Source organism: Nuphar pumila, chromosome 7, assembly GCF_984573655.1.
Source record: "Nuphar pumila chromosome 7, dmNupPumi1.hap1.1, whole genome shotgun sequence".
Classification (NCBI taxonomy): Eukaryota; Viridiplantae; Streptophyta; class Magnoliopsida; order Nymphaeales; family Nymphaeaceae; genus Nuphar; species Nuphar pumila.
Window position 1 is genome coordinate 104,849,987 of NC_143255.1, and position 26,448 is coordinate 104,876,434.

At 38.0% G+C, this 26,448-nt stretch overlaps 1 protein-coding gene across 1 annotated transcript; it reads left to right on the forward strand.

The window, feature by feature from the left end:
* The first annotated feature begins 253 nt into the window (after positions 1 to 253).
* Positions 254 to 26,448, forward strand: LOC149832750 (uncharacterized). Its single transcript, XM_090012573.1, has 6 exons — positions 254 to 580; positions 833 to 1,032; positions 12,351 to 12,491; positions 12,556 to 12,636; positions 25,843 to 25,967; positions 26,058 to 26,448. The coding sequence occupies exons 1-6, from the start codon at positions 346 to 348 to the stop codon at positions 26,104 to 26,106; spliced, it is 831 nt and encodes a 276-aa protein (XP_089868699.1). The 5' UTR covers positions 254 to 345; the 3' UTR covers positions 26,107 to 26,448.

Consider the following 26,448-nt stretch of genomic DNA (forward strand, 5'->3'; position numbering starts at 1 on the left):
AGTCAAAATTACATGTGCCATCGTGGTACCGATTATACAAAGTCAGGATATTTTTTATCAACCAAAAAGTTTTAAGGTTAAATAGATTTTTTCGAGGAGAAAAAGCGTTATAAATGGAAGGCTGGGACCTTTTCCTTCAAACCGGGTCCATTCCATGGCGTGTTTGTTGGAAACGATTTCCACTTTCCTTTCTAATCCAAGCAAACAGGCCACCTACTTTCAATTAAGCAGCACATGCACCGAATTAATCACCGCATACTCCTTTTGTCTTCCCCTGTAAGTAAGAACTCACAGAGGGACGACCCTCTCTCTCTCTCTCTCTTTTGGTAAGGTATAGCGGCGAAGATGGTCACTCCCATAAGAGCATCGAAGAACCCAATCAACGTTTTGATAGGATGGGTGAGGAGGCAACCCCCGAAAGTGAAGGCCTTCCTCGCCGTCGTCACGGGGATGGCCACCCTCGTTTTCCTCAGATTCATCGTCCACGATCACGACAACCTCTTCGTCGCCGCGGAGGCTTGTCACTCTCTCGGGATCTCCGTTTTGATCTACAAATTGATGAAGGAGAAGACCTGTGCAGGTCCCCCCTCTCCCACCCATCTTCATATTTTTCTCCATTTGTCTCTTATAAGGGCTTCATAAGTTTGATCAATCTTGTCTTTTTCTGATGGAATCGAAATGGGTTTTCCTTTTTTTTTGTGACAATTGAATGGTTTTACGATGTTGGTCGATGAGTTTTATGTCTGTTGCATTGTTTGGTTAGCTTCTATCGGGAATTCGCGGTTTTTTGTATTGATTCTTCGCGGCGATTGTCGTTTGGAATTGGATGCAGGGCTTTCACTCAAATCACAGGAGCTTACGGCGATTTTTTTAGCTGTGAGGCTGTATTGCAGCTACATGATGGAATACGACATACACACCCTGCTTGATTCGGCAACGTTGGTTACGACATTGTGGGTAATTTACATGATTCGGTTTAAGTTAAGGTCGAGTTACATGGAGGATAAAGACAACTTTGCAATATATTATGTGGTGAGTTTTGGATCATTCTATCCATATATTTTCTTTATTATTTCCATTTATTTTTTTAATATTTAAATTGTCTGATTAGTAAACTTTAGATCATGGAGTTTAGCAGTATGAGAAACTGGTTGGTACTCAGGCATTTTCTATGATCGTTTGAAATGGATGATGAGAATGTAAACCATCATTTTCTGCCATTCATTTGTCGATCCTATAGCTAAATTGAAACAAATACGTGCTTAGCAGTGGGTTCTTGAGTTTTTGTGTTATTACTTCATCTATCATGGCTGTGGCCGGTCAAAGTTGTAGAAATCAATTCTGTTCAAAATTATTAGGCAAAAATATTGATGTTATTGGCATACCTTTTGTAATCTTGACAACTTTAAAGCATATCTTTTATCCTTCTAACTACAAAAATGACATGATTTGTTAAACGAGATAGTGGTACAATGATCAACAAAAATATAGAGATGTGTTTGTAAGATTTTACTAAACATGGAATGAGACATCAAAAAACTAATATGGTCCATATCAGTACGTACTCAAATTTATTAGGACAGACCAATTACTCTCTCTCTCTCTCTCTCTCTATATATATATATATATTTATCTATATATCTATAGGGAAGGGGGACCGTCCAATCAAAGGAAGGTCCAAAATCTACAACCGAAACGATCAGACGGCCCCCCTTCTCCAATGCTTGAGCATCTCATCGATCGGACCTCCTATATTTGTTTTTTATAATTTATTTAGTAAGAAATATGCTTCACACTAAGACTTGCGACATATAAACATGTTTTTCAAAGCATGAAAAACCAAAATCTCACAATGCATTTAAAACTTTACAATATAAAGTATTGTGGGCTGTTGATTTTTAGCACTTTAAAAAATTCATCTAAACATCGAAAATTCATAATCCATAACATGTTGTTCACTAAATGAATGATAAAAATCCAATATGTAAAGTCCGATAAATGAAAAACTCGATCGTTAGAGAAGGAATGTCGTCGATTATCGGTTGTAGATTTTGGACCTTCCTTTGGTTGGACAGTCCCCCTTCCCTATATAGATAACTGTGTGTGTATGTATTATATGTACACATGATAGTACTAGTAACTTTAAGATATACTTTATGGGGGTCTTGATATAGCATTGCATTCTCTAACGGAAATATATTTGCTACAATCGATTGTATGTCCAATCAACTTAGCAAAGTGGCGGGGCCTCTTTTTTTTTTTCTCATCTAACACCATAGATGTGATTTGCATGTTTTATTTGGTGGGAACTAACTTTTGGATCATTAGAATCTGACATGTATACCGGTTTCTTCAGCGATCCAAAAGTCAACAATTATAATGCATCATTTTTTCTTGACTCATAAAAACATGTTTTATTGTTAAAAAATGATCCAAGAGTCGATTCCTACTAAATTGTGTATTGAAACAAAAAATAATATAAGGATTGCCTCTAAGGGCTACAAGAACGCAAAAAACACAAAGAGACCACTTATGGGTCAAATACAATATCTCAAAAAAGATATACAAGCACAATCAAAAGGGTCACTTATGGACCTAATACACTCTCACAACGGAGAAACCACACACAAACACTTTTAGATAGCAACAAAGTAAAAGATATAAGTTTTTATTCACCATAAAAATGCTTAGAAAAGCATTAACATACAATGGGAAAGAACCCCCATTAAATAGGCAAAAGGAGACCATAGGGGCTAGTCTAACTAGTCGTTGGACTAGCCCCAACAGTTAGAAATATAGCCGTTGGGGCTAGCCCAACGACTAGTTGGGCTATCCCAATGGCTCCAAATAAAAAAATTATAAAAACTAAAAACTAAAAACTAAAAACAAAATTACAATGTAGCCCCCTACTAGGCCAACCCTATTACAAAAATAAAATGATTAAAACACCCTTGATGGGTATTTTAGTTTACATACATAAAAAATCTATAAATATTGTATATATATTTATATGTTCACACTCTCCCTCAAACTTACGGTGTAAAAACTGAAAGTTTGTCAAGTAGAAAGTGAAGCCGAGATGACAAAAGTGCCTTGGTGAAGAAGTCAGATAGTTGATATTCTGAGGTGACGTAGGGCAAAGTGATAGTCCTCTTAAAAAAATCTTCACGTATATAGTGGAAATCCATTTCAATATGTTTAATCATTTCATGAAATGTATGATTGTCAACTATGTATATGGCATTTTTGTTGTCACAACATAATCTGGAAGGTGTCTGCAAATGAGCCCCTATATCTTCAAGTGGCATACATGACCAAACAATCTCTGACGTTGTAGTAGTCATCACACGGTACTCAACTTCACTAGATGATAAGAGTACTTTTTGTTGCTTTTTGTACTTTCAGGACACCAGAGCATCACCTAAAAATACATAAAAGCTAGTAGTTGAGGGTTTATCATTTGAATCTCCTCCCCAATCTGAGTTAGAATAAGCAATTAACTCGAGAGAAAAAAAAAGACAATAAAAGACCCCTAAAAGTAGAATTTTGTTAGTATCTAACAATTCTCATTATATCACTTATGTGAATTGTGGTAGGAGAATGTTGGAACTGGCTTGTAGTATGAACTGCATGAGAAATATTAAGTCGGGTAATGGTCAAGTAGGTCAATGCACCAATCATTTGGCGATATGGAGTAGGATTTTTTTAGAGGTGATCCATTGTCTTTCTTCATGTTGACGTTGATAACTTCTGGAGTATTCATCCTCTTTTGGTCAGTGATTCGTCAATTATATCATTAGCAAACGTGGTTTGAGTGAGTAAATATCTTCTAGGAGAATAATCAACCTCGATCCCTAGAAAAAATCTAAGAAAACCAAGATCAATCATTTTAAAATGCTTTTTAAGAATAACTTTAATACTATCAACTCCTTGTTTATTTTCACCTATGATGATCATATCATCAACATAAATGAGCAAAATGACATGCTCTGTGTATGATTCTTAACAAATATAGCAGTGTCAGTATAACAAGATTTAAATCCAAGTGTAAGCATAACAAAGCTAAATCTATCATACCAGGCCTTAGGTGCATATTTTAAACCATATATTTTTCAAATGAAGAACCTTTTCAGGAGAAATCTCATATCTAGGAGGTGAGTCCATATAAACTGTAATGAGATATTGCGGAAATATAAAGAGTGCATACAAGCACATACAACAATGAATAAAAGAGAAAATATCACAAGTCCACGAAGGGACAATACAAGCACAAGCCTTTAAGAAGGCAACAATATACAAAGCCTCTTATTGAAAAGAGAGAGAAGCTCTCCAAGATGAGAATACACAAGGGGGTCACCCCTATTTATACAAGAGGAAGAGAAGGAAAAAGGAGGGCCAAAGGGCCTCAAAAGGAGAGCCAAAAGGGGGCTCCCATAGAGTCGTTGGGAGCCCCCAACGGTCACATTTGTGACCGTTGGGGGCTCCAACGACTTCTATGTTGGAGCCCCTTTAGGTCCTCAAAAAGAATAAAAAAAGAATTGAAAAAATAAAAATAAAAATTACATTTATTCAAAAAAGAAAAATAGTTGTTTTCTAAAACAACTATGTGAAATTACAAAAATACCCCTATCGGGTATTGATGTAATATACAGAATTTATATATATATACATATATATAATAGGTACATTTTAACACCCCCCCTCAAACTTTACGGGGGAATGACGGAAAGTTTGCCAAGAAGAAACATGAAGCGAGGAGCCGGAAGAGCTTTAGTGAAGAAGTCCGCCAACTGATATTCTGAAGTGACATATGGCAGAGCAATAGTTCCTCGTAAAAATTCGTCACGAACATAGTGGCAATCCATTTCGATATGTTTCGTACGTTCATGAAAAGTATGATTGCTCGCAATATAGATGGCACTCTTATTGTCGCAACACAGCTTTGAGGCTTCAGTAATATCAACTCCCATATCTTTAAGCAAACTGCGAAGCCATACAAGTTCCATTGTTGTGGTTGCCATCGCCCGGTACTCTGCTTCAGTGGATGATAGTGAAACTTTCTGCTGCTTCTTGCATCGCCAGGCAATCAATGAGTCCCCTAAAAAGACACAAAAACCAGTAGTTGAGACTCAATCATTGGGATTACCTTCCCAATCTGCATCAGTATAAGCAAGAAGATTCAAAGTGGAAGAGGAGGATAGAAATAGCCCTTTATTGATGGTATTCCGAATGTAGCGGATGATTCGGAGAACCGCACTCATATGCACGGTTGTAGGAGCATGCTGAAATTGACTGACTGAGTGAACCGCATGAGTGATATCTGGTCTGGTGATGGTCAAATATGTAAGAGACCCAATGAGTTGTCTGTACGGTGTAGGATCTTCCAGAAGAACCCCATCCTCTAACCGCAATTTGGCATTAATAACCTCGGGAGTCTCTACCTTCTTATCATCAGAAATCCCAGACTTAGAACATATATCTGCAGAAAGCTTCATCTGTGACAAAATATATCCTCTAGGAGAATATGCAACCTCAATTCCAAGAAAATATCTGAGAAAACCTAAATCAGACATATCAAAATTATCTTTCAACATATTTTTAACATTAATAATACTACTTTGATCATTTCCAGTGATAATCATATCATCAACATAAAGCAACAAAATTACGATACTAGAACCTGCATTTTTAACAAAAAGAGCAGTGTCAGTATAACAAGAATGAAATCCTAATTTTATCATGATATCACTAAAACGATCATACCAAGCCTTAGGGGCTTGTTTAAGACCATATAAGGCCTTTAAAAGCCGAAGAGTTTGACCTTGCTTAATATTTATTCCGGGTGGTGGATCCATATAAACTTCTTCACTTAAACTTCCATTTAAAAAGGCATTTTTTACGTCAAGTTGATAAATAGGCCATTTTTTGGTTGATGCGACAGCTATTAAGGTTCTGACACTAGTCATACGAGCTACGGGGGCGAATGTTTCTTCGTAATCAATACCATATTCTTGGGAGTATCCCTTAGCAACCAATCTGGCTTTATATCGTTCTAAAGAGCCATCGCTTTTAGTTTTAACTTTGAAGACCCACCGACAACCAATAGGTTTTTTGTGTGAGGGTAGATCAACTACTTCCCAGGTATTGGCCTTTTTTAAAGCATTTAGTTCAACTTGCATTGCTTCAACCCAATGAGGTATAGATTTAGCTTGATTATAGTGAACCGGTTCAAAATAAGAATGTAGAGTTATCAAACATGCCCGATAGTTGGGAGATAAAGAATCATAGGATACAAACCTATTTGGGGGTATTGATATTCTAGAAGAATGCCTAACTTGTGGTTCCTCAATGGATTCGGAAATTTGAGAGTATTTTTCGAGGGCACTAATAGGTTTTTCTTGATTTCTTCTTGAGTAAACATTTATATTGGCATCACTATCATGAACATTTGTATTTGAATTACTATCATTTGAGAGTGTTATGTCAAGAGGGAATACCTCGTGAGTGTCATCTATGTTTTCAAGAGAATCTTCTTGTATGTCATCAATGAGATCATATAAGAATATATAATCGATTTCATTTGTCTCTTCTATTTTATCAAAACCGTTTTCTTCTTCGAGAAATGTTACATCTTTTGAAACATATAGTTTATCATTCTTAAAATCATAACATCTATACCCTTTTTTATTTTCACCATATCCAAAAAATACACATTCAATTGCTTTTGGAGATAACTTATCCCTTTTATGTAGTAGGACAAAACATTTGCAACCAAAAATACGAAGTCGATTAAAATCGGGTGAAAACTTAAAGAGTTTCTCATAGGGAGAAACATTTTTTAACTTAGAAGAGGGCATTCTATTGATTAGATAGGTTGAGGTAAGAACGGCTTCCGCCCAAATTTTTTTTGGAATATTTCTAGACACAAGTAATGTTCTAGCGGTTTCTATAATGTGCCTATGTTTCCTTTCCGCTAGGCCATTTTGTTGAGGAGTCCTAGGACATGACTTTTGATGACAAATGCCATTTTGGTTTAAATAGTTTTGGAATTCGTGAGATAAGTATTCACCACCGGAATCGGATCTTAAAATAGATATGTTACTTTGAAATTGATTTTGAACCTTTTTATGAAAATCTTTAAAGAAAGTAAATACTTCCGACTTATGACTAAGGAAATAAATCCAAACATACCGAGTAAAGTCATCAATAAACGTAACATAATATGAATAGCCCCCTTTAGACATAACCGGAGAAGGACCCCAAACATCCGAATGCACCAATTCAAAAGGCCTTGATGAGAAAAAAGATCTAGTTGGAAAAGGAATAGACTTCATTTTTCCAAAAATGCAATCTTTGCAATTAATTTCTTTTTCCTTACAAAATTTGTTTCCAAAAGGAAAGAGATACATTTTGGAGTAACTTGGATGACCAAGTCTTTTATGCCAAGTTTCCATATTTTTTTCTTGGACATAAGAACAAAAAAAGTTTGTAGGGAGATCAAGATGGTCCATATAATAGAGGTCTCCCTTTCTATGGCCTTGCCCAATCCGCTTCCCGGACCGGAGATCCTGCACAAAGCAACCATTAGATGAGAAAGATATTTCACATCCATGGTCGGCAATTTGAGAAACCGAAAAAAGGTTTAAATTTAATTTGGGAACAACTCTTACTTTTGGAACACAAAAATTTTGTGAATCTTTAAAAGAGCCAATACTTGAAATTTTCAAAAAAGTTCCATCGGCCGTTGAGACACAAGAGTCCTTTGAATTGATGCAAACATCACTAAGTGCATTTTCATGAGGGGTCATATGAAAAGAAGCTCCGGAATCAAGGATCCAAGAATACGTACCGGGTGATGATGTTGAAGCAATGGCCGCACCCGATGTGGAGGAAGAAACTTTTAGCATTTGTTGGAGAGCCATAGATATTTGTCCAAGAGTTTCTTTAATGTCATTGTTTTTGCCTTCATCTTCTTTGGTGGTGGTTTCTTCAAGAGAGGCTACTTTAGGCTTGAAGGTTCCCATAAGCTTTGGACAAGCGGGTCTAATGTGACCCGGCTCATTGCAATAATGACAAACAATCATTTTTCTTCCTCCATTGTAGTTCCCTTGTTTCCCAAAATGAGGAGGCTTATAGGTTCTAACATTGTTACCCGATTTGGATACGGCAAGGACTTCATCAACATGCTTACTCATGCCAAGCCTTGTCTCCTCTTGAGTGATTTCGGCAATAGCATCCTCAATAGGAGGAAAAATAGATCTATGGAGAAGTGAGGATCTCACTTGCTCAAATTCGGGACGTAGCCCAAAAAGAAATTGAAACAATCGCTCTTGTTCCATTTGTTTTTGTCTTAAATCAACATCTTCCATAGAAACCCACTTTGGCTCTAAGAGAGCCAATTCATCCCATAGTGGGTTTAGGGCACTATAGTAGTCTTGAATGCTAGAATCACCTTGCTTGGTGGTTCTAACATTTTCTTGCAAGAAGTATGCTCTTGCAAGATCCTTTTGGGTATACATACCCCTCATAAAGGACCAAGCCTCATTGGCTCTACGAAATTTAGCTATATTAGCACATACCTTAAGCTCCACATTGTTCATAAACCACGCAAGGATTTTTGCGTGATTGCTTTCCCAATCTTCCACTTCCTTTTGATGATTTTCAATGGCCTTGAGACGAGCATCTCCCTCAAGAGCCTTTTCTTGATCTTCTTCCATCTTCGTGAGCATAAGCTTAGGTTCCGGAACGGTCCCCATGACATAACCCCAAAGCTTCTTTCCTTTGAGATTATTCTCCATTGCCGATGCCCACATCATATAGTTCTTTCCATTGAGCTTGAAAGAAAGATCAATCTTTGTCTCCATGATGTTGCCAAGAAGTGAGAAGATGTTCACTAAAATATGAGATACACGAACCACACCTTTCCTTCAAGAATCGAGTGGCTTTGATACCATGTAATGAGATATTGCGGAAATATAAAGAGTGCATACAAGCACATACAACAATGAATAAAAGAGAAAATATCACAAGTCCACGAAGGGACAATACAAGCACAAGCCTTTAAGAAGGCAACAATATACAAAGCCTCTTATTGAAAAGAGAGAGAAGCTCTCCAAGATGAGAATACACAAGGGGGTCACCCCTATTTATACAAGAGGAAGAGAAGGAAAAAGGAGGGCCAAAGGGCCTCAAAAGGAGAGCCAAAAGGGGGCTCCCATAGAGTCGTTGGGAGCCCCCAACGGTCACATTTGTGACCGTTGGGGGCTCCAACGACTTCTATGTTGGAGCCCCTTTAGGTCCTCAAAAAGAATAAAAAAAGAATTGAAAAAATAAAAATAAAAATTACATTTATTCAAAAAAGAAAAATAGTTGTTTTCTAAAACAACTATGTGAAATTACAAAAATACCCCTATCGGGTATTGATGTAATATACAGAATTTATATATATATATATATATATATACATATATATAATAGGTACATTTTAACATAAACTTCTTCCTTTAACTCTCCATTTAGGAAAACATTTTTCACATCCATTTGGTATATGGTCCAACCCCAACTACCACAATAAGAGTCCTAACAAAGGTCATCGTAGCTACGGGTGCAAAGGTTTCATTATAGTCTATGCCATATTCCTGAGAATAACATTTTGCTAATAATCTAGCCTTGTATCTCTCTAAAGCCCCATCACTCTTGGTCTTTACCTTGTAGACTCACCTACATCCTATGATTTTCTTTCCTTTAGGTAAATCTCTTATCTCCCAAGTTTTTTATTTTTCAAGTGCTTCTATTTTGTCATTTATAGCTTCTATCTATTCAAAATATTTTTTTGCTTGGTTGCAGGTAGCTGGTTCAAAATAGGACATGTTTTTTTGTTGAACATGCTCTATATTGGGGAAACATAATAATCATTTGGGTTAATATGACATTCAGATAGTGTGGACTTATTTGGGGTCATGAAAAGAAGCACCAAAATCAAGAATCCAAGAAGTCTTATCAGGGTCAATGCATGTTGATACGGCCATGCCCGAGAGGGAAGAAGCTTGATTTTTTAATATTGGTTGTAGTGCCTCCATGAGTTGTACCAAAGACAAATAGCCGATGCTTTTGAAATCATCTACACCATTTCTTTTAAAAGATGGTTTCACCGAAGCCACCTTCTTATCGTCTCTGTGATCTTCTCTCATTCTTTTAGGGTAAAAGTGCTTGACATGACCCGACTCATAGCAATGATAGCATATTAATTTGCCACTCTTCTTGTATTTATGGTCGTCTCTTTTATCGCTTTGGCTCATTTCATAATCATTGAAATTTCTTTCATTTTCATTACTTCTTCTAAAGTGAGGGAGCTTATAAGCTCTTATGTGATTTTCAAGCCTTGACATAACAAGCATAAACTCTTCATCTTTAGAAGAGGGGTTTTTCAACCTATTTTCCTTCATAGTTAATTCTTCAAGTATTTCAACTATGGTAGGTATACCTCTATGAAGAAGGGTCGATTTGGTCCCTTCAAATTTGGGTCTAAGTCCATTAACAAATTGGTAAAAATTCTCTATTCTAATTCGTTCTTTACTGGGTTTTACATCTTGGGGGCAATGTCACTTTGGCTCTATGAAAGCCAATTCATTCCAAAGAAGAGAGAGGGCATTGTAATATTCTCTAATACTCATCTTTCTTTGGATCGTAGTTCTCACCTTATTTTGCACATTGCATGTGTGAGCTATATCCTTGAGACTATCCATATCTTTAAGATACTTCCATGCATCATTAGCAAAATCAAATTTTGCTATGCTAGAGTATTTTTTTATGTCAACGCTATTGATGAGCCATCCAATTATCTTGGAATGACCTATCATCTACTCTTTTCATTTTTTCTCGTACTCGGTAACGGCCTTAGATATCTGTTCTCCTTAAAGAGCCATTTTTTTTCATTTTCCATCTTGGTGAGTACAAGTTTAGGTTCTTTTTCGATGTCATTAACCAAACCCCATAGACCCTTTTCCCATATTTTATGTTTTACTATAGATGCCCACATCACATAGTATCATTGATTCTTACGGGAATGAAAACAATCACTCCTCTTTCATCCTCTAATTTTAAAATAAAGAGAGAAAGAAGATAGCCAAAATTTTGTTGAAGAGACTTTGATTATGCACTTCTCAATGCTACGATCACACGAACCGATGCTCCACCAATCTCACAATCCTCCTCTTGGCCTTTCCGAATGAATCACAACTCAAAAGCAACAAAAGCAATGGAATGTCAACCTAACACAAGGGACCACTTAATGGTCAATCACACATGCACAACACCCATACAAGGGTCAAGAGAGCACATAAAAAATATAGGCAATATATTGCAAAATGCTTGAGAAAGCGTTGAAAATTACAACGGGAGAACCCCTATTTATAACCACAAGAGAGGGGAAGTGGATCATTGGGAGCCAGCCCAAGAGCTAGTTGGAGCTGTCCCATCGGCTCATGCTCCAATAAAGAACAAAAACAAAAATAAAGAAAAGAAAAACAAAGTCAGCCCCTAATGGGCTGACCACTATTACACCGAATCGGTTTACCTACATTTGGATATTACAAAAGATGACTATATATATATTAGATACACATTCTTAACCGACCCGATCTTTAATCCACAAGCCTTCAAGAGGGTTAGATCTGATACCATGTAATGAAACAAAAAATAATACAAGGATTGCCTGTAAGGGCTACAAGAATGCACAAACACAAATAGACCACTTATGGGTCAAATATAATCTCTCAAAAGAGATAAGAACAATCAAAAGGGTTACTTATAGACCTAATACACTCTTACAATGGAGAAACCGCATACAAACACTTTTAGAGAGCAACAAAGTAAAAAATATAAGATTGTATTCACCGTAAAAATGATTAGAAAAGCATTAACATACAATGGAGAAGAACCCCCTTTAAATAGGCAAAAGGAGACCATAGGGGCTAGTCCAACTAATCGTTGGACTAGCACCAACGGCTAGAAATATTGCTGTTGGGGCTAGCCCAACGACTAGTTGGGCTATCCCAATGGCTCCAAATATAAACAACGAAAAAACTAAAAACAAAATTACAATACATCCCCTACTAGGCCGACCCTATTACAAGAGTGAACTGACTGGTATTTCAGTTTACATACAGAAAAAAAAAATATATATATATATATTATATATGTTAACAAATCAAGCATGCTGAACACATCTATGAGGTTAGATTTAGTCAAAACAACTTGCACGATGAGATTCCAACTCGATTGTATGTACAATTGATTGTAGCAAATATAAATCCTTCTCTAATTTATCCAAATACGATTTCTGGATGCAGGTAGTCCCGTGTGCCATACTGGCACTTGCTGTCCATCCTACAACATCACATAATATAATTCATAGGATCTCCTGGGCTTTCTGCGTTTACTTGGAGGCTGTTTCTGTATTGCCTCAGCTACGTGTGATGCAAAACACAAAGGTGAAAACTTTAGTTTTTATTATTTAAATTCATGATGACTAGAAATACTGTCACTCTTTTGCAGATTGTTGAACCATTTACTGCTCATTATGTATTTGCTCTGGGGGTTGCTAGGTTCTTGACTTGTGCACATTGGGTCCTTCAGGTATGAATGTCCATCTGAATTCTTCTGTTCATTTGTGTGAAAGCATCCCGTCCTTATTTTTGTGGCTTTTGTTTGCAAGTCGTTCAATGGTACATATCTATGGTGTATTTTTCCAATGGTACGCTTGCATGTTTGCTTGTATTTCATGCATCATTGTATCTACAAACTATCCTTATGTATATGTGTGTGCATGCATGTAGCTCGCATGGATATTTAGAACATGTCGGTCTTAGGTACATGATTTAGGCAATTACAATGACCAAATTAATGCTTTTCTTCTGATTATTATGCCTGATTCATAATGACTCCCTGGTAAGATATGGGGGTTATCAGAGAAGCTTCTGCTGAATCATTTCAGCTGCTTTACCAGGATATTCTGTTTTTACTACCATATATATCCTCCTTTTAGATGAATACAGAAGTCAACTGTTATCCCTTTGGTGTAACTGTATTGAATATTTGATCTGTCATAGTATCTAAGTATGATAAAAAAAGCATCTCATGCTAGATATTGCATTTTAAGCAATGAACCTTCTGCATCAGGTATTACTAAATCAAACAGAAATGTTTTATTCTTTTGGAGGAAGTTCCTTTTGCTTACAAAAAATTCAAAATTTCATGAATTTTGGATCATAGAGTTTCCCTAAATATTTCTTCTAGTATAATGATTGGACATAATGCCCTGATGTATATGTCACTGCATAGCTTGACCACATGTTGCTTGAATAAAACTTTTGGTCATGTGTGTTCATTGTAATGCACAAATATGTATTCTTGAAATGTAAAATATGGAATACCGAAAGAATGAAGAACAAAACAAGTTTCCCTGAATAAGAATCAATTATTTCATAGATCTCATGTCTCAGCTTAATTATGGTCACTGACTCTTGTCAGAATCAGTTTGTGGTTTAGCAATAAAATTCACGGTGTTTTGGATGTAAACTTGATATTATCCATTATACACTAAAACTTGTAGTTGTTAGCACTTCGATATAACTGGCCAGATGTGGCAAATAAGTAAAACATAAAAGAAATGTTCGAACCGAGAAATCTCGCAAAGCACAATATCATTTATCGGTAAAACTGAAAAAATATATAATTGGTGGGCACCATTCTCTTTCGGTTGCATGGAAATATCTGCCAGCTTAGAGTGGTTATGGTTTGGGGGCTGAATGTCTAGACCAGAGTTACTGGAAGCTTCGTAGATAGGTGGAAATATCTGCCAGCTTAGAATGGTTATGGTTTGGGGGCTGTGTCTAGACCAGAGTTACTGGAAGCTTCATAGATAGGTGGAAAGTGCGCTTCCCAGAAACTTGCTTCGGAAGCACGAAATTCCTCGCTTCCGAAACTTAATGGGAATCTCGATTCTCCCATTCTTCTCCTATGCTTCCTACATGTTTCTTCCCTACTTTTCTACATGCTTCTGATGCAGGGCAGGATGGACCCATACAGCAGGACCCGGGACCCAGATCCAGATGAGGCCTTTAAATGCCTCTAGGGTTGCATGCGCAGGGGGCAGAGAATATTCAGAAGTCCAGCTGCTTTTCCCTTTCAGCAGTTCTTTTCCTGTTTCTTTTTTTTCTATTGCCTGTTTCCTTGTCCTTTACGCTTATTCAGTTTTATTGTCAGTTCTTTATTCATTGTTCTTTGAGTTTGCATTGAAATAATAAAAATAAAACAAGCCTCACCGAGTTATCGGTGGGCATTATTCTCTACTTCTGCACATTGCACGATCGTGAGGATCGTGCCTTCGTCAGCCACTGTCAACGATTGTGAAAGTGCACAACCATGTGGGTCGTGTTTCTCACTGCCACCATCGAGGATACGTGAGGGTTGAAGATTGCGTCAGGTGGTCGTGCCTTCACTGCCATCAGCAAAACACGTGAACGCTGCATCAAAGTAGTATCAGAGCTCAGGCGTCCACATTCATCAGCGTGATGTCTCTTGAAGCGAGGACCGATCCGGCGAGTGGCAATGAGCAGGAGGAGATCGGTACCGGAAACCCAATGATACGCCTGATGGAAATGATGACGAAACTGCAGGAGAATATGTTGTGCATGAATAAAGAGGTTGTTGGGGGTATCGAAACGACTGGACGGGATCGAGGGCCGTCTTGTCGCCCTAGAATCGCCAGCGGAACCGCGCCCTACGACAACTCAAAAAATGGGTACAGTGGTGGCCGACGGTGCGGTCGACCTCCTCAATGCGGCAGCGAATGATCCAACCCAACTGAACTGACAACTTGTCGTGTAGCCGGGAAACATCGAGGGGGGGGGGGGTCCACGCCGGAACGCCAGTCGCGAGACACTCCAGCCAGGGGTACCGATCCTGAACCAGAGCCCGAATGCCAGTCGGGGGGTCGTGGCTGTCCAGCCAACCCCCGGGCCCATTGGAGACCCTCCTGTCGTGAGCCTGGGTGCGCCGACTGGGTACCGAATCACGACCCAAGGGCTGCAGGCCAGATGCGACCTGCAGGGCCCGGGCGTGATGCAGGGTCGGGCCGCAGGCACACCTGCGCCAGCCCGGGCCGGCACGGTCCTGACGACCCTCCCGGCTCCTGTGCACGGGGGCTCGATCGCAGCCCATCAACAAGCAACTGGGGATCATCCCCCGTGGGTCGGACCGAACCCGACCGGGTCCAGCCAGGATCCGAGACTATTTGGGCTCGAACCTCAGTCCCGTGGCCCATCCTTGGGGTCCTCTGGGGCGGGTCTGAGTCTCGAAGCCCCACATCCGACCAACTCAGTTGGGTTTAGTTCGCAGTTCACCCCGAATTAGACCCAACCCGTTATGTTTCAACCCCAAAATGGATCTAATGCCGACCCAAACCCATATCGGACCCGAATGGAGCTCTAGTTTGAATTTGAGCCGGGTCGAAACCGGGCCTATAATCATATGGATCGCGGATCGAGTTCAAACCAAGCCTTTTATTTCCACAACTCTATCCTCGATCCAACCTACCCAAATCCGGGTTTGACGAGTAGTTTAGGAATAGACCTGATCCACATCCAATCGGGCGAATCAACCCAATACTATATTAATCCGACCCAATACTTGACCCCGAACCAACCCATTAATCCAATCTCGATCCAGAATCCAATACTATATTCGATCCCACACCACTATCCTAGCCTGACCCATAACCGAAACCCATATTATCCCGTTCCTACCCACCTAGAGCCCGAGACCCGACCAGTCTTTCCACACATAGCAGGACCTCCTGTCATACCGGTGCCACAACGCCAGCCACAGATGGCTCCCACCCACAGGCCAACCAGACCAAGACAGATTCAACAGGGACCGATGCGACCTGAGCGCTGATCACACGACGTCGGAGTACATTAGCACCTGTCGCCAGGCGAACAGAATCATGATGATGGAGCAGTGTGGGACGATGATGCTTTTTGGAACGAGTACCCCGCCGGCATGGTGGAGGCCCGTCAACAGAGAGCAGCAGAGCGCCCCTCTACGTACGGGGTGAAGGTGGAGCTTCCCGAGTTCGCAAGCAGGTTCGATGCGGAGCAGTTCTTCGACTGGTCTTACGCCGTTCAGTTCTTCTTCGACTACCGCGATGTCGTCGAGCGCTGTCATGTCTCCCTAGCCTCTACTCGGTTGAGAGGCCTAGCGCAAACATGGTGGGTCGAGCTATAGAGGTCGAGGGAGCGACAGGGACTAGAGCGCATACATACGTGGGAAGAGATGCAGAGGTTGATACAGTCTAAGTTCGTGCCATCAGATCACGCTGAGAGAGCCTCCACCCTGCGTCAAGGCACAAGTATTGTGGCAGAGTACACTACTGAGTTCCATCGTCTTTCCCTACGAGTGCAGATCGAGGAGACCGCCCGACAGCAGGTCACGAGGTATATTTCTGGTCTCCGTTTTGCTATCTCTGACGACTTCAGTTGTATCACGGTCGAGTCATTAAACCAGACAATTAGTTATGCCATTAATGTGGAGGAGAAACTGAAAAGGAGGTAGGAACATAGGACATCCCCTATGTCACAGGGATTCGGCTAGGAGGGTGCCGCACCCGCGTCGACGCGACTCGACGCGGGTGCGGGTGCCGCACCGGGTGCGGTCAACTCGATCCTGGGTGCGTTGACCGCACCCAGGATCATTAATGTCCATTTTAAAAAAAAAAAAATTTGCCCAAATGGGCTTCGAATTTTTTTTTAAAAAACTTTATGCTAGTCTGTCAGCTGCTGACAGACTAGCATAAAGTAAGTTTTTCAGTTTTCACGCACAGCTGCTGACAGCAGCTGTCAGCACAGCTGCAGCAGTTGTCTGTCAGCTGCTGTCAGCAGCTGCCTGTCAGCTGCAAAGTTTAAAAAAAAAACCCCGCCTATTCCCCAACCCCCTTTTTAAAAAAAAACCCCGCCTATTCCCCAACCCCCTTTATTTATATATATATATATATATTACTTATTACATTTTTGCCCCTGCCGCACCCCCGCACCCGGGTCTTTTGGAAGTGCCGAATCCCCGCACCCGCACCCGCACCCGCACCCGCGCCCGCACCCGCGCCCGCACCCGCACCCATGTGACATAGGACATCCCGTAGTGATCAGTCCAGTCAACCCAAGTCGAGTTTCCCGGGGAGCGAGCTCCCCTAGGAAAGAAGACTCAAAGTCTACCCCTGGAGTCGACCCTAACAAACTCGATCAGTCTAGACCCGCGTACCACACTCGATCCAAAGGTAAACTCGGTGAGTCCACCATTCATTGTTTTAGGTGTCAAGAGTTAGGTCATATTGCGTCCAAGTGTCCTACCATGAATAAGAACACCCATCTAGCAGAGGGCATTGTTGAGTCTACGTCCGATAGTGAGAGCGAGAGTAAGTCGCCTGTTGAGGGAGATGACGATATGAAAGCCGTAGAGTTCGACGGTAGCATCGAAAATTTGTTAACCATCCATCATGTTTTGACCACATCCCGTGAGTCGACCCCGACAAAATGGTTGCGGAATAATATTTTCAAGACCCGGTGCAACTCTGAGCGGCGTGCGTGTGATGTTATCATTGATACCGAGGTGTGCGAGAATATGGTGTCCGAGAATGTCGTGTCCACCTTGAACCTAAAAATGAAAAAATTGTCCCAACCTTATAAGATGGCAAGGTTCAAAAAAGGGAACGAGGTACCTATCACCCTGCATTTTCTAGTTCGGTTATCCATGGGGGAGCATTACCACGATGAAGTGTGGTGTGATGTGGCCCCTTTGAGTGAGTGTCACATCCTTTTGGGATGTTCTTGGCAGTTTGACCATAAGACCATCCATGATGGTCGTAGGAACACATACACATTTGTCTTTAAGAGTCATAAGATAGTTCTCCTTCCCACCAAGGAGACCGAGCTTCCCCGGCTAGCGGGCCTATCTGGCCAATCTTACCTCCTTGGGCTGCCCAAAAATTGGCACTTTTCTCCTACATTTAATGTGTCTGGTCTAAATGCTTATTGTGGATACAACAAGTCGTCAGAGCCGACTTCTTTCCAACCAGGGGAGAATGATGCAGGGCAGGATGAACCCATACAGCAGGACCTGGTACCCGGATCCTGATGAGGCCTTTAAATGCCTCTAGGGTTGCGTGCACAAGGGGCAGAGAATATTCAGAAGTGGAATCGCTTTTCCCTTTCAGCAGTTTTTTTCCTGTTTCTTTTTTTCTATTGCATGTTTCCTTGTCCTTTACGCTTATTTAGTTTTATTGTCAGTTCCTTATTCATTGTTCTTTGAGTTTGCATTGAAATAATAAAAAGAAAACAAGCCTCATCGAGTTATCGGTGGGCATTATTCTCTATTTCTGCACATTGCACGATCGTGAGGATCGTGCCTTCGTCAGCCACTGTCAACGATTGTGAAAGTGCACAACCGTGTGGGTCGTGTTTCTCACAACCACCATCGAGGATACGTGAGGGCTGAAGACTGCGTCAGGTGGTCGTGCCTTCATTGCCATCAGCAAAACACGTGAACGCTGCATCAACTTCCTATGCACTTCTCTCATGCTTCTTTTCACATTTTCCATGTGCCCTTTTCAAGCTTTAGGGACCCCAATTTCATCCTTTTGCAAAACCCCTATCGGATTCATTATGCGGAAGTCTGAAGGTTCCATCATGAATTCTTTAGTCGAAGATTTTGTCATTTTCATTCCCGGTCAGGTTAAGGGTTAAACCTGAGCCTCATTTTGATGAGGTATTTCATTTTCCGGTCAGGTTAAGGGTTAAACCTGAGCCTCATTTTGATGAGGTATTTCATTTCCCGGTCAGGTTAAGGGTTAAACCTGAGTCTCGTTTTTACACGAGATATTTCTCGTCCCATCCAGATTAAGGTCGAAAACCTGAATCTCACTTCTTTGAAGTAAATCTCTTTTTCTTTATTCTCTATTTCATATCTATCCCTTCACGCTTCCCCTTCACTTCCCATGTACCTTTTCTAAATTGGTAACTATCATTTTTAGATTTTGAGAAGAATTTAATTTTTAGACTACAATATCATGAAATTTAAGAATAGCCATTTTTATTTTAGCTTTTATTCCCTTCCCATTCGATTAGTATTTCACTTTCCATTTGATGCTATATTACTTTTTTATTCCTATTCTGCTTTTAAATTGATTCCTTGGCACCTTGCTTATCGCTTCCTATAAATTTTAAAATACCTTGTTTCTCGCTTCCGCTTCTTGTTTCGTTTCCCGCTTCCCATTCTTAGTCTGGTAACCTTGGTCTAGACAGGCAGGCGGTAAAACACACAAATGATCCAAATGACAGACTGATTTTCCAAGCGAGTTATCTATACACAAGATTATGAAATCTGACATACTGATTCTGGACCTTAAGGAAGGATCTTGATGTAGGTAATTGGCTATGAAAGCCAAAATGGTTAAGGTGCACAATGGGATATAGACTTTCATGGTCAACTTGTGCATCATAGGTGACAAACGAGGGCGGGCCTAATTCTATGTGGACTTGAGCTGAATGAGCTAAGTGTAAGAAAGTATGCGAAAATGAATAATAAGAATGCTTAATGCATTCACACGGTCCAATAATGGACAAGCAAAAACCCATAATGGGGAATACTAAAATAGTCCACTAAGGGGCAACTCAAGAAACCTTCAAAGAAGCAAAATATATAAATCTTTATTGAGAGAGGGCTTAAAAAGCCATGCTTTACAAGAGGGAGAGCCCTCTAATTTATAAAGGAAAAAAAGAGTGAGAGAGGGACCATATGGGGCTCTCTTCTAGTCGTTGGGAGCCCCAACGACCAGATGGGTGGGGCCCCATGCGGTCCTTTTACAACTTTAAATAAAAGAAAAAAAAATAAAAATAAAAGAAAAACCTAAAAATAAAAATGGTACTGGAAAGTTACCAAAATACCCATATCAGGTTTTTGGATGTACAATAAAGAAAATAGAAGAATATATGTATATATATACTTATATATATACGAATGTATATATATTTTAACAATCTCCCTTAAACTTTACGGGAGGATAACAAAAAGTTTGAAGATACAAAAGAAGGATTCCAAGTCTTCAATGAAAGTCATCATCTTTATAGCACATGAAAGAATTTTGCAAATGTCAACCTTCAATTGTCTTTAATGATCATTCCCAAGCACCTTCCATGATGTATCATAGGTACTTCTTCCATCTCATCTTCAAGATCCTGTGGAACAAACCAAAGAGCTCAAAGTAAAAAATATCTTTGCATTTCAATCAAGTAGAATATTTCAAACAAGATGAATCAAGAAACCATAACATTGATCAAGGGGAACATATGATTTATCAAGACAATGATGCAAAAAATATTCTACGTATTTCAATCGAGCACTATGTGAAAATAGCATTAAGAGGATTAAACTCAAATACACTTTGATAAACTCATATAAGGAAAGATATATGCACAAAGGCACACAAAATATTCACAAAGGAGTTCAATATGCACAAAGACATAAAAAATATTTCTTATTTGCATTAAAAATGTCTTCAAAGAGACAATGTTCATTCAAGAACTAATTCCTCACAAAGGGATGTGCACAAGGGCACACGAAAGAAATCATGTTTAATACACATAAATCAATAATGTAGACAATTAATTTTATCAACAAAAGATGATTTTAATAATTTCTCACACTCCTTAGAATGAAAAGAAATCAATGACAATAAATGTCATGTATGAACTTGCAAGAACACACTCCAATCAAGTATAACACTTGATTGAATAAACCAAAACACCCACCCAAGAGTCAGGAATGAATGTTATTTTAAATATAGAACCTCTCACATTGAAGGATGAAATATTTGAAAAAAAAACGGATGACCACTAGAAGGCCAAACACCACAATCCCTTAATGTGTAAAATACACACATCCATTATAGGGTAAATGCCAAAAAGGTAAAAGTGATTTCCAAATATGCATATCAATGATATGAACTTTTATCGATAAATATTTTTCTATGAAATAAAAAAACAAGTAGTAAGGATTAAAATTTAGAAAGAAATCCCATATGATAAATGAAATGATATATGCAAATCAAAACCGACTTAAGAATTCCCATAAATATGAAATTTTGCAAATCTCAACAATAGTTTATCCTACTACAAGCAATCACCTCATTAGACCTCCAAAACCCACAAATTAAGTGTATAAGCGACTAGAACAAGAATATAAATATAATGCCACTAAAGGGCCAAAGGCACACACGAAGGTGTGGATAAACACCTCTTGTCTACATATAATGATACTTGAAATGAGTGTATCAACGACTAGAACAAGAGTACAAAAGTCAACCATGGGCTAAAAATCACACATGAAAGTGTGAATAAACATCTCTTGTCTACATATAATGACACTCAAAATCATGTATGTTCAACGACTAGAACAAGAGTACAAAGCCAACAATGGGCTAAAAGCACACACGAAGGTATGACTAAACATCTCTTGTCTACATATAATGACACTTAAAACAAGTGTATCAATTACTAGAGCAAGAGCAAACAACCAACAATGGGCTAAAAGCACACACAAAGGTGTGAACAAACAATTCTTGTCTATATATGATGACACTTAGATAAGAAGCATAAAAGGAGAAAACACTTGAGGCAAGAAAGCTTGTAATGGAAATACAATTAAAAATAAATATCAATTTTTCAATATATCTAGAAACATTATGGTTTCAAAAAGTTACACATCCATTACAAGTACACATAATTAAGAGCATCCATAATAAAGTCAATGGCTAAAGAACAAACGAGTTATGTCACACACTCATAATCAGATATCACATAACATGTCATTTAGAGTCAAACTACAAGTTGACAATCTAAAGTGACATAACACGAGGTGCACATAACTCACCCCAACAAACATCTCTGTAATAATAACAAGGCCAAGAAAATTGATGCATCAAATAAAGTTTGTGATGGACAATATAAATGCCATAAGAAGGCAACAAACACTTATGAAAATCTTTTTCCAAATAGGTGATTTTATAAAGAGAGACGATCAAATCAAAGATCCAATAATGGTAGCTAATCAATCATATGCACAACAATGTGCCTTATGACAACAATTTTACATAAACACGAATCATGCTTAACATAATCAATTCTTCAAAATGAAGTCATTTATACCAAAAAAGTCTTATTATTCAACAAACACAACATGAAATATTAAGCAATGTCATGTGTAAGAACCGATTTGGAATAATCCAAGAGTCAAATCAAGCCTTAACTATGATAGTGCAATTATATGCACACCAAATGATAATAAATGCAATTTTATGCAATACAAGATGTCGAATGACAATAATCTTGAATGACAAAAAAATTTAGGCCAATATAGGCGTTCTTAATTAAGGTGGTAAGATTATGAAGTTTGAAAATCTCATGTGAAAAACCATGAAAGGAAATGAAGTCCATAATTGGAACTTCAAATGATGCTTACAACCACTCTCAAAAGAACCACAAAAATTTACAACAAATGTATCTACAAAAGATACTCACAAACAATCTTCTCACAATAACCACGAAAGCTCACAAAGAGCATATACTCACAAGAACCACTAAGGTTTAACAAAAATACTCAAAAAGAGTATACAAGAATAGTAATAATTTTCATTCAAGTGGGAGAAACCCACACTCAAGAGGATAATAAGTTTATGAACTTGTTAAAACCGCACAACAACAAAAAAATGCTATTTGTTGAGGAGGAAAAATTCAAAACTCATAAGTTTATCAAAAACATATAACTTTAAAGGTTAGAACCAACTCATGCTTCAATAAGCATTAATAAAAACCATAAATTTTACAATGAGATAAACACTTGAAGACAATCAAATTGAAGAATCTTTAAGAGCATCAAGATGCAAAAATAACCATATTTCATATGATAATAATACAAGACTACTACTCTTAATAAAAACTAATCTTAATTCAACATGCATCATAAAAAAAACTTTTCCAAACAAATATTGCTCATACGAAATGACGCATTAGGTAAGCCTTGTTAAAGGAATTAAAACTTAATAAGGAATTTTTCATAGATAATATATGTCAAGAAATATTCTGAAAAACACACAATATTATAAGAAGCCACACATAAGACTTTTTAGTGGATATGAGAGTGTAGAAGAGTATGTGATCAATAGCTTTACACTCCATACATCACAAAATTTTTAATCTCAACATAACTTTTGCTAAAGATATACCATTCATATGAAAGACATGCTTACAAATAAAGTTAAGCATAAAATATAAATTCAAAAACACACATGTTCAAGTGAGATTGTCATCAAATTATGCTTGAAAGAAAAACATGATTAACGACCCATTAAAGCAAGTTTTGAGCAATCATACATCTAGTTTTTCGAAAAACAAGTTCACCGGTTTAAGAATTTATCATTTAAAATTTTCAAAACATACGAAAAAGTGTAATGTGATATACGAAAAAGCAAAGGTTCAATGAAGAACCAAATAACACAAGCACTAAATGTGCAAAATACTTTTTTTATTTAATTTTTTTAATAAAAACATAACGATAAAGAAAACACATACATATAAATGATCAAGGAAGTAAATATTTCTTCATAATGCATGATACTTAAGGAAAAAGAATACATACCGAATGACTTTAAGAAAGAAAAGAGAGAAAAATGAATACCTCACCATTTTTCTTAAAATTTCTTGAATAACACACTTACCGATGCTCCAAAGAGCAACTCGATCACAACCTTGCTTTGATACCATGTAAGAAAGTATGCGAAAATGAATAATAAGAATGCTTAATGCATTCACACGGTCCAATAATGGACAAGCAAAATCCCACAATGGGGAATACCGAAATAGTCCACTAAGGGACAACTCAAGAAGCCTTCAAAGAGGCAAAATATATATTACTTTGTTGAGAGAGGGCTTAAAAAACCATGCTTTACAAGAGGGAGAGCCCTTTATAGAGGAAAAGAAGAGTGACCACATGGGGCTCCCTTCTAGTCGTTGGGAGCCCCAACGGTCATATGAATGACCATTGGAGCCCCAACGACTAGATGGGTGGGGCCCCATGTGGTCCTTTTACAACTTTAAATAAAAGAAAAAGAAAAAGAAATAAAAAAAGAAATAAAAGAAAAACCTAAAAATAAAAATTGTGCAGGGAAATTACCAAAATACCCCTATCGGGTTTTTGGATGTACAATAAAGAAAATAGAAGAATATATATATATATATATATATATATATATATATATATATATATATATATATATATATATATATATATATATATATATATATACACGAATGTATATATATTTTAACACTCTCCCTCAAACATGGTACGTGTTTGACATAGGTGCTGGAATAAAAGGAGCCTTTACCTAGGTCATTCCCGCTTTTTATTCTGAATCTATCAGAAATTATCTTGCTAAAATGGTCAATATTAAATCATTTAATTTGGGTGGAATAAATAGTAGAAATTTATAAGTTTTTTCATCGAGTCTTGGCTGGAATTTTTCAGTTTTTGCATGAAATTCATTTGATTGTAGACTAGAAACTCAATGAATATGAATGCCTTATTAGAATCTCAGAAAAAAAAAACAGCAAAAGCATGTGTTTGCTTCAAGTAGTAGTGAGCTTGGATTTTCTAGGGTTTGGTTGAGAGTGTTGGAACTTGGATTATTGGGGTTTTCATGTATCATCGTTGGTTTTATGAATTTTGAAGTTGACTTCAGCGGAAAACTGAATGAAAAATTTACAACTGTTGCATGTTTTTGTTTTCTTAGATAGTCAAGCTAAGGGTTGCCCCTGATGGGATTTGAATCCGAGGCCCCTCAGTTAAGATAGTATCACTCTAGCCATTGAGCTATCTTATTTGACCCAATCATTACATGTTTTTCACTGAAAATTTGCACATTTATTTCTTCAAAATGGTTTTGGCCCAAAAGAAATCCTGGTTATTGTTTCTAATGGAGGAGTCTATGGAAATTTAAGAAATGCTTCTCTTTTTAAGGTCAATTGAAATAGTGACACATTCACTTCATTCAACTTTACAGGATATATCATATCTACAGTTAATATCTATTAGCTCCTTAGTTCTGGTGCTATGACTAACCAATCCTTGGATTGTCAATGAGAGAGAATATTGAGTTCCAATTTGAAATGAATCTGATTTTCTGGATATGACTATGCAAACAAATTCAATTAAGAATCTCTGTTGGATTCAGATAAGCTGCTTAAATGCCCATTTATTTGTTCCCCTTCTAGATTCATCTGCTCTTCATTTACCATATTGTCCATGCTTTTTAGATCTACCTGATAAAATTGTTTTAGCCAAAAGCTAATAGTAGCTTTGGAAATGTCCTTATTGAGAAGTCAACAAGTCTGTTGATTACTCGTTAAAAAAAATTCTGTTAAGTGGATGATGTGACCGCAACATTTGTTCAAATGTCACAAGTTCTTTGTTTGTCCTTTTTCTTTTTTGTGATAGCCGAAGACATCATATTGATTGCTTAATTATGGACTGTTTGCAGAGATTGGAAGTGATCGTTTTCATTGACAACCTTTATGTTTTTTTTTCTTTTCGGGCCTGGATGTTCCTACATTCATCATCATTCAAATGATGCATTAACTAGCTGCAGCTCTCTGCAATGATCCATCACCCAGTATGGCAGAGTGTAAGAAGAAAAAGTCTTGTGAACAGATGACATATTTTTTTCCTTTGTTACAGGTTTTGGATACTCGTGGGCAGTTGCTGACTGCTTTAGGCTATGGCCTATGGCCTTCAATGGTGCTTCTCTCTGAAGTTGTACAGACTTTTATTCTTGCAGATTTCTGTTACTATTATGTTAAGAGGTGATGAATTTGGTACACTTTCTTTTGCTTGTTGATTTGAGCATTTCTCATTCACCATATGAGCTCTGATAACTTTTGTCATTTTGACAGTGTTTTTGGCGGGCAGCTTGTGTTGCGCCTCCCTTCTGGAGTGGTGTAAACCTGAGGCTCTGCGATGTACTTTCTGTGTACTGCTTTTATGGTAACTTACCACAGTTAGTGTTCTCCTATGCAGTCTTTTGTATCTTTCATGGGAGTGAATATTTAAGTAATGAATCCAGAGTTTTTCCTGTTACTTCAATTTATGGAAGACTAATGGAAAGGGTTAGGATTGAACTGATCTGCTTCTCTTTAGACAATGCTTATGTAAAACTTTTTAGTTGCACCAGTTGCTCGTGAAGGGCCGAAAGATTTACAATTTTTGTCAGTCGTAAAGATGTAAGCTTGCCACATGGAACAGCTTTTTATTAGATTGATTTATATTATTCTTGGTTTATTTGAA